Raw genomic sequence first — 9,686 nt, 5'->3', positions numbered from 1 at the left:
TGAGAGAGGGAGAGAGAGAGAGAGAGAGAGAGAGAGAGGGAGGACCAAATGTGATCATGAAACTGACTAGTGAGGACATGTTAAATCATGTTTCACACATTAGAGCAGATATCCTGTAAATCCCAAGAGCCTCCAACATGCGCCGCCTGGTGGTAACACCGGATATGACCGGTCACGTGCTCTGTCGGGCTCTTTTAAATGTAACACAGTCGGGAAGTGAACTTTTCTTTAAAAAAAAAAAGAAGTTTTCTTACTTAAACTAGCTGAATAATGCAAGTTAACTTTATTTATTTATTTCATATAATTGAAAGAATTTGAATGATTCAATGATAATTGTGCAGCCCTAATTAAACCATGTTTTTTGTTACTTGTTAATGCAGTATGCTCAAACATTTACCGTGGTAGCACCATGGTATTCTTTGAAGCCCAGTGGAACACCATGTAAATACTATGCTACACAAATACAATTTTCAGGACTATTACCATAATATATAATACAATCCCATGGTATTGGAACCATCACTGTTGTGCTCGCATTGACACAAAGTACCATGGTATTACCATAGTTTTTGGACATGGTATTGTACTCTGTACATTTTCCATTAGTATTATTTCAAATATAAATCTAATTGTAAATATAATAACATAGATTGGTGATTATTACCATAGTGTATAACAAAATACCACGGTATTATCACGTGAAACTATCACTCTTGTGGTTGCATTCACGATAACAAAAAATAACCATGGTTTTACCATGTTTTTTGGACATGAGATCATGATTTTGTACATTTACCTTGATAGTACCATGGTACTATCTATCTATCTATCTATCTATCTATCTATCTCTAAACTCCACAGATCCTCAGGAGCAGGACCCACAAACTTCCTAGGACACAACTTTACAGAAACAGAAAAAACAAACCGGAGGAAAAGAAACCGAGACGGCAGAAACTCGAAGTAGGCGGGGCTTTAGTAAAAACTCTCGTGTCGTCACGTGTCACTTATTACTTTTCTCCGCGTTGTTCAGAGCGGACCAATCAGAGTCGTCTGCGATTACTGGCTCATGCTTTTACTTTATAGAATTTTATTACGCGGATTGGCATTTAGCATTCAAATGCTTGCAATAATGTAAATGTCTATATTTTATCACTTACATGTTTAGTATATAACCAAGACCAAAAGAGTCGCCTCGGTGTTCGGGGCCTCCGCGCGCCCCCTAGAGGAAAATAACCGTGTTTGCAAACAATTAATTCCTCGTCCAGCGGTATTCGCCGGCATCATCGTGGCCACGTCGCGCGGCTCTCGCCATCTTTCAGAATCAGTCGGGAACACAACAGCCGTCTTTACTGCGCCGCTTCAACAAGCCATTCACCAGAGCCACAGAAGCATGAACATATTCAGACTGACGGGGGATCTCTCCCATTTAGCAGCCATCATCATCCTCCTGCTGAAGATCTGGAAAACCAGGTCGTGTGCAGGTGAGTAACGCGCAGTGTGCACTATTTAGGGCTGTTTTTGAGTGTGTGAACTTCACGTTTGGTGAAAGTGTGTTTGTGTGATTTGATTATATGCCAGCTGATCCGCTCGTTTGCCTTGTAAACTCTTGCACTAGGCCTCATCTGAGTGGAGTAGGCAAGTGTTGGTGTTTTAATGTTTGAATGCACGGTTGTTATGTGAGTTGCATTGCTCCTGAGTTGCTCCAGAGTGAGTTGCATGGCATATGCATCAAAAGCAATAGCGATTTGAACCAAATGAATGTTGTTAAACCTGTTTAACTTCGGAGTTTTGCTCTATGTTGGTTATCAGGCTGTAGATAACATTCTTTGGTTCTGATTGCATGCTCTGACCTCTGACGTGGCAGCAGGATCTCATTAGAATATAGTTGGTTTTACACTGACAGATCTCTGGGTTTGTTTTAATGTTGTTTTGTGACCTTGTACAAGAACTGTTTGCTTGTGCATGCTACACTGGCCATTATTGATGCCAATGGCATATAAAGCGAGCTGAAAGCTTGAAATGGGGTTCAGTTTGAGGAAAGGAGACAGAATTGTGTTGAAATGCATGTTGTTGCTGTTTTTCAGGAATCTCTGGGAAGAGTCAGATTCTGTTTGCCTTGGTGTTCACCAGCCGCTATCTGGACCTTCTCACTGCCTTCATTTCCTTCTACAACAGCATCATGAAGGTGAAGTTGAGCTGATTAAAGTTCAAAACATGCACACATCCACAAACCCACCAGACCTGTCATATTAAATATGTTGAGGCAAAATATTACAGACTGAATGCTGTGCTATAACAGACAACTTGTAGAAAACGAATGGGAGAAATCCGTTAAAAGACCATCAGAGTTTGTTTACTGTAGAATATGGTTGTGCATGAACGCCACCGGCCTGAAAAACACTATTTTCTTTTTTGTTAAAAGACAAACACAGAGGAAACAATAAGTGTAATTTGATTTATATATATATTCTTTCATATTTTGTATTATTAGATGGGTTGTCATGGTGTCAGACAATATTCATCTCTAAAATATACACCATTTTTATATAAAATAATTAAAATAATACAAATATTATAAAAAAAAAGAATAATATTTTCTATTAACACAGCTTTGTTACGTGTTAAAAACAGTGACATTTTTACAAATCCAATGCATGGCGTGTGTGTGTGTGTGTGTGTGTGTATATATATATATATAATATATATATACACACACACACGCGCGCCATGCATTGGATTTATAAAAAATGTCTATATATATGCCCTCTACTAATATCGGCATCCTTGGTAAATGTGAGCAGAGGCGGCTGTGGAAATAAATCAACATCGTTTATCTTTTTGATCTTTCATTCAAAAAATTCATAAAATTCTAACCTATCATTGAAGTGAAAGAACTGAAAGTGGGGGGGAATCTCATTATGAAATAAATGTTTTTCTCCAATGCGTGTTGGCCACAATTATTGTCCCCTCTAGAAATTCTTATGAGTAAAATATCTCTGAAATATATTCCCATTCATATTTAAAACATTTTTTAGCACACCAGGGTGACTAGAAGCATGAAATTGTCCAGTCATGGCTTCCTGTTCCACAGGATTATAAATATGAGGGAAAACAAAGGCCAAATTCCATTAATCATCCACCACAAAGAGTAAAACCAAAGAATATAGTTCTGAAAATCTCCATTTCCGCCATCAGGGCAATAATTAAGAAGTTCCAATCAACTAAAGATATTACAAATCTGCGTGGAAGAAGACGTGTGTCTATATCATCCTAATGCACGGTGAGGAGGAGAGTTTGAGCGGCCAAAGACTCTCTGAGGATCACAGCTGGAGAATCACAGAGATTAGTTGAGTCTTGGGGTCAGAAAGCGTAAAAATATCAAACAGCCCCAACATCATCAGCACATTTCACTTATAACAGGCCATGGTTAGATCTTCCATCAGGACAATGATCCGAAACAAACATCAAAATCAATACAAAAATTGGCCATCCCAGTTCCCTGACCTGATCATGCAATAACTGGGTGCCAATAATTGTGACTAACGTGAACTAGAGAGAGCATTTGTGACCCTGGAGCACAAAACCAGTCGTAAGGGTCAATTTCTGAACATCTGAAAGCTGAATAAATAAGCTTTCCATTGATGTATGGTTTGTTAGGATAGGACAATATTTGGCCGAGATACAACTATTTGAAAATCTGGAATCTGAGGGTGCAAAAAAAATCATAATATTGAGAAAATCACCTTTAAAGTTGTCCAAATTAAGTTCTCAGCAATGCATATTACGTTGCAAATATATTAAGTTTTAATATATTTACAGTAGGAAAATTATAAAATATCTTCATGGAACATGATCTTTACTTAATATCCTAATGATTTTTGGCATAAAAGAAAAATGGATAATTTTGACCCATACAATGTATTGTTGGCTATTGCTACAAATATACCCCAGCGACTTAACACTGCTTTTGTGCTGCAGGGACACATATATTTCATAATGAGATTTTCCCCCCACTTTCTATTGTTTAACCTCAATGAACGGTTAGAATTTTGTGTATTTTTTGAATGAAAGCTCAAAAGGATATGTTTTTATATTTCCTGTGATGGTAATTTTTGACCGCAAAGTTTACAAGTGTGGCCATTTTTTAGTTCCCATGATTTTTGTGTGTGTTCATATAGCAAGTGCCTTAAAAGTCTCCAACTTTTGTGTCATTCTGATTAGGGGGGTGTGCGATATTGACAAAAAATAATATCTCAATACTTTCTGGGATTTTATCGATAACGATAATTTGACGATAGTTTGCTGAGTGTGTTATTGTGCTGGTATCTTAAGCACTGCCGTGGACAGCTGATTTCTAAAGTTTTTAATATTCTTCATATTCTGTGTGCTGGTCAGTTCACACTGATATAAATTAATCTTTTCCAATAAGTTTAAACTGATTTTTACATTTTATGGGCATTTTTACCTGTATAAAGCCATTTTCTCTAAAAGTGTCCATTATCTTTTGAGCCAAATTCTTACATTTAATCAGGGAATTAGAATAATAAGACATTTGGGCTGTTACCAAGCAAATGAAATCAACACAGAAGCTGCATCTGAAGTGGCATTTAGATGTATTTACACACATGTATTTTGTTTAATGCAAGACATGAATGCATTTAACCTGCAATTACAAATGCATAAATAATGTTTTGATATATTAAACATAAAACGTTTAATACTGATATTTGAAAGGATTTAAATAATAAAAGAAACTTCAAATGTGAAAAATTAAAACCGCCAGTAGGTGGCAGCAAGTCACTGTTAATAAGTGAGTCATTTCGACTGAACCGAATCATTTAAATGTTTGATTCATTCAGGAACGAAACACTGTCATGTTGCTCAGAGACGCAAAACAGCACTGTGGCTGTGTTTGGAATTATTTTTGTTGGCGAAATAACGCAAAAACAGGAAATATGGCATCTAAAACGTAAGTCTATTAATTAACTTATAGTTTATTGAACTGTTGTAAAACAAATCAATATCACATTTGTAATAATGGTCATTTTTGGAGAAAAACGGCACACTTTGTATAAAATTTATTAACTATATGAAATGGTATAGATATATAAATTTTCTTCCCCCATGTCTTGAATTTGTGATCATTCTAAATGCATTTTAATAGACTGAATCATGCAGTGAAAAAACACACTAAATGCGCACACGCACTAGAGAATCTCATTATGAAATAAATGTTTTTTCTCAAATACATGTTGGCCACAATTATTGACACTACTAGAAAAATTATTATGAGTAAAATATATTTTGCACACCAGGGTGACTATGAACATGCAAATTTCCTGTTTCACAAGAATATAAACATGAGGGAAAACAAAGGCCAAATTCTTGTCTTGAATTTGTGATCATTCTAAATGCATGTTCTTAGACTGAATCATGCAGTGAAAGAACACACTCTAAATGCGCTTCATGTAATGTAGCTATGCGTGCGCTCTGTAGGGATGTTTTGAATGGTTTTTGCAGAATGCTTGATAATGTCAAACCGCACATCGTTAAAACAACAATGTGTTAGGCTATTTTGATTACTTCATTACAGTCACTTTACAGTCAGTGCTATCATAAAAATACACTTACTTGTAGGTTTAAAACACTACATGTCACATTTATTGTCCAACTACAAATATTTCAGCGAAATGTATATTTTAGTCAGAATTGCTGCGCTCCTATTTTATTGAGATCCGTCTGTTTGGCGCTCGTTCACTGAAGTCTGTGGAGTTTAGCGGAGAATCCCGGAGAATCCCCAGTCAGAGCCGCTTAAACTAATATACCAAACCAAACTAAAAACTAAGTCTTACCAGTTTTTAAAGGCCTTAATATGAAGCTTGTCACATGTTTAGAACAAACTGGATCATGCACTTTCTCCGCAGCAGCTCAGTCTGTGTCCCGATGCGCTCGTATCAAACTACTGTAAACGGTATCGCCTCATATCGAATTGCTTATAAAGAAAATATCGATATATCGTACAAACTCGATATACCGCCCAGCCCTACTTGCATTCATTCTCTGGTTGAAAACACTGGCTCACTCTGTTTATGTTCTCGTCATCTCTTGGTTCTAGATCATGTGGACGTTCTCCATCTATCTGGAGTCCGTGTCTATCCTCCCACAGCTGTTCATGATCAGCAAGACCGGAGAAGCCGAGACCATCACCACACACTACCTCTTCTTCCTCGGCCTCTATCGCGCTCTGTATCTCATTAACTGGATCTGGCGCTTCTACTTTGAAGGCTTCTTCGACATGATCGCCATCGTGGCCGGCGTCGTTCAGACAATCCTGTACTGTGATTTCTTTTATCTCTACGTAACAAAAGGTGAGTGTTTTTGGTTTGGAAACCCTCAGAAGTGGTCTGGTACTCAAAATGTGCTTGCTCTAGTGTAAACTGGTTTGGGGTTCAACCGTGATCAATCCTGAAAACATACTAACTCCAGGTACTCGATTAATCTGTCAGGTACTCGAGTACTCGATTAATCTGTCGAGTGCTCGAGTACTCGATTAATCTGTCAGTTGCTCGAATACTCGATTAATCTGTCAGGTGCTCGAGTACTTGATCTGTCCGGTGCTCGAGTACTCAATTGATCTGTCAGGTGCTCGAGTACTCGATTGATCTGTCAGGTGCTCGAGTACTCGATTAATCTGTCAGGTCCTCAAATTAATCTGTCAGGTACTCGATTAATCTGTCAGGTACTCGATTAATCTGTCAGGTACTCGATTGGTCTGTCAGGTACTCGATTGATCTGTCAGGTACTCGAGTACTCGATTAATCTGTCAGGTACTTGAGTTAACAAATGACTGAAATGCCCATGCTTGTTTTAAAATACATGTGAGTGAGTCAACACAAGTCTCTTCTCTCTTTTGCCAAAGATTAAGAGATGGTTATGAAAAATATGCAGAATTTAAAGACATTTACACAGCAAGAAGAAAAACGTTTGTACTCAAAAGGGGCAACTAAAAGAAAACAACTGGCTACGTATATCAATGCAAGTGAAATAAATGTTTTATATTAATTATATATTATATTTAGTTCTGTCAAACGATTAATCGTGATTAATCGCATCCAAAATATAATATATGTCTATGTACTGTGTGTGTGTGCATATATATACATATATATATATATATATACACATACACAAACATACATGTATATATTTTTTTTATATTTACGTGTGTGTGTGTATGTATATATATTAACAAAACATTTTTCTTAAATATATAAATGCATGTGTGTGTATTTATATATACATAATAAATATACACAGTACACACACATATATAAACAAACTTTTATTTCGGATGCGATTAATCGTTTGACAGCACTGATTATATTTAATTTATATAGTCAAATAATGGATAAAAAAAAATAAATGTGCTATACATAAACACATTTATTTTGTTTACTCATTCATTTACTCACACGCTTATTCAAGTTTATTCAAATGCTAAAAATCATTAAAAATCAAGATAAACTGACATTTTGTGTTTTGTTTTAATTTAGGTGAATGCAAACTTAGAACATTTGGAATCACTAATTTAACCACAAAAGTTCATTATTTTTAATATGCTGACGTTCCTTGTTTCTGTTAATAAAGTTTAAAACTTGATCTGAAAAGAGCTGTTTTTGACGGGGTAAAAAAGGTGTTTTTACACTACCACTGAGAAATTTTAACCAAACTATGTTACGGACTTTTAATTTAGACCCTAAAGAATCATATCAACTTGTGGAAAATGGGCATCCTATGACCCCTTTAAGAAATTGTGCTTCAATCTGATAGTTGAAAGCAACTCAAGTGTTTCTTTTCCTCGTTTCAGTGTTGAAGGGAAAGAAGCTGAGTCTGCCAGCTTAGGTCTGAAAGACAGCAGCGCATGAAGCGGCACGCGACGCAGAGGACGAGTAAGATGCTTGAGACGGAGTACGAAAGAAGAGATCCAGTCCTGCTCTGGATTCAAGCCCGGGACGAAACACGGCTTCACCAAGTCTTCGGATTCCCGTTTTATGCATCTTATCTTACCCTTTTTTATTATTCTGTATCAAAGAAAAAGTTTTCTACATGAAACGTGTGCTATGATTTGACCGGCGGCATCATAAACGAGCTGAAAATTGTGCAAACAGGCAGGGACTGATTCTTATGATGAATATTGATTTTGTTTGTAAGAGTATTTTCAATCGGATTAAATGCACATGTTTTCAAAAAGATTATGGGAGTATTTGTTGCTCCATGGGATAGAATTGAATGGAAAATAAGTGTTTGCTCAATTTCTTAATGCAGTAATCCTTTGTTAAAGAAGGTCGGTCATAATATAGTGGTTCCCCAAACTGCTTAATTGGGTTTAAGATGTAAATTTCTAATTTGTGCTCAAAACGGCTCAACTTTTTACAGTACAGTATTGACACTGCCGAGCGCGTCCGACTAAAGCCGAGAACCGACGATTTGACTTGTGGGGCGGAAGGTGAGTTGTTGTTATTGTTGTAAATATTGCAAATAAAACGTGATGAAAATACGTTTATGACTTGACTGTATGACCGACATATAAACATTTTTTTTATCAAAGGTAGTAAATTTTTTTTAGAAGTTGACTAATAAAAAATTTATGTTCTGAATTACTTTTTAATGGCTGCAACAAACTGCACTGATATATATATAGAGAGAGAGAGAGAGAGAGAGAGAGAGAGAGATAGATAGATAGATATGCTACACACACAGATCTGGGTAGATTACTTGAAAATTGTAATCCATTACTGATTCCAAATTACATTACAAAAATTGTAGTTTGTAACGTAATCCATTACATTACACATTTCCGGTAATATAATCAGATTACTTTCGACCTTACACACTTATCACATTGATTTAAATAGGATAATCTTGTACCATATTGATATTAAAAATATATATATATATATATATTCCATTCTTTAAAATTAACAACATGAATAAAAAAATTAAATGAATAATTTTAAAATAGCATAAAAAGAAATAAAACACTTCCTAAAAAAATGAATTATTTAATTTGTTTACCTGCATGTCATGTGACCATCAACCAACGTCAGAGAACCGTGAGCATGCAGGTGTGATACTTAATTATTAAATATTTATTTTAAAATCTCAGGGGTACTTTAAGTAAATATATTAGATGAAAGAACACACACACACACACACACACACACACACACACACACACTAAACAAAGTGTTCGTTCGGAAACCGATTAACTGAATTCCACACGGAACTATTTCGCTGCTGGAACGTCATCTGACGGAGTCGGACACATTTCGTTGCTGCACAGACCAGGGTAAACAACTAAACCGAGCGGCGCTGCGGTGTTTCTTCATGTCAGACGTCAGTGAAAGAAAGAGGCGTTAATTCCCGACATGTCGCAATATCAAGATGCCGAGAGCGGTTACGGGCTGGCAGTGTCATGGGGTTTTGTAATACATTCATGAAAGCGGAAGGAAATCTGGATTGAATTTGAGAAGACCGTTCTTCTGTCAGGATGCCCGGAATGGTGGTGTTCGGACGCCGATGGCGGATCTCCAGCGATGATCTTGTGTTTCCTGGTGCCTTCGAGCTGTTTATCAGAGCTGTGTGGTGAGATAAATCCCAACAACACTCGAAATAACGAGCCTTTG

At 36.5% G+C, this 9,686-nt stretch overlaps 1 protein-coding gene and 1 pseudogene across 1 annotated transcript; both read left to right on the top strand.

Moving 5' to 3' along the window:
- The first annotated feature begins 1,211 nt into the window (after positions 1-1,211).
- On the top strand, positions 1,212-8,443 carry LOC107693612 (ER lumen protein-retaining receptor 2-like). Its single transcript, XM_016493062.1, has 4 exons — positions 1,212-1,481; positions 2,085-2,185; positions 6,116-6,368; positions 7,868-8,443. Exons 1-4 carry the CDS (start codon positions 1,391-1,393, stop codon positions 7,900-7,902), a joined length of 480 nt encoding a protein of 159 aa, XP_016348548.1. The 5' UTR covers positions 1,212-1,390; the 3' UTR covers positions 7,903-8,443.
- A 900-nt stretch (positions 8,444-9,343) lies between these two features.
- The window catches only part of LOC107693611 (sn1-specific diacylglycerol lipase beta-like), a 10,338-nt pseudogene continuing 9,995 nt past the window's right edge, over positions 9,344-9,686 (top strand).

This window comes from Sinocyclocheilus anshuiensis, unplaced genomic scaffold (genome assembly GCF_001515605.1).
Source record: "Sinocyclocheilus anshuiensis isolate Anshui unplaced genomic scaffold, SAMN03320099.WGS_v1.1 scaffold546, whole genome shotgun sequence".
NCBI classification, from domain to species: domain Eukaryota; kingdom Metazoa; phylum Chordata; class Actinopteri; order Cypriniformes; family Cyprinidae; genus Sinocyclocheilus; species Sinocyclocheilus anshuiensis.
The sequence above is the reverse complement of the archived record's forward strand: the minus strand, read 5'-3'. Positions and strand labels throughout refer to the sequence as shown.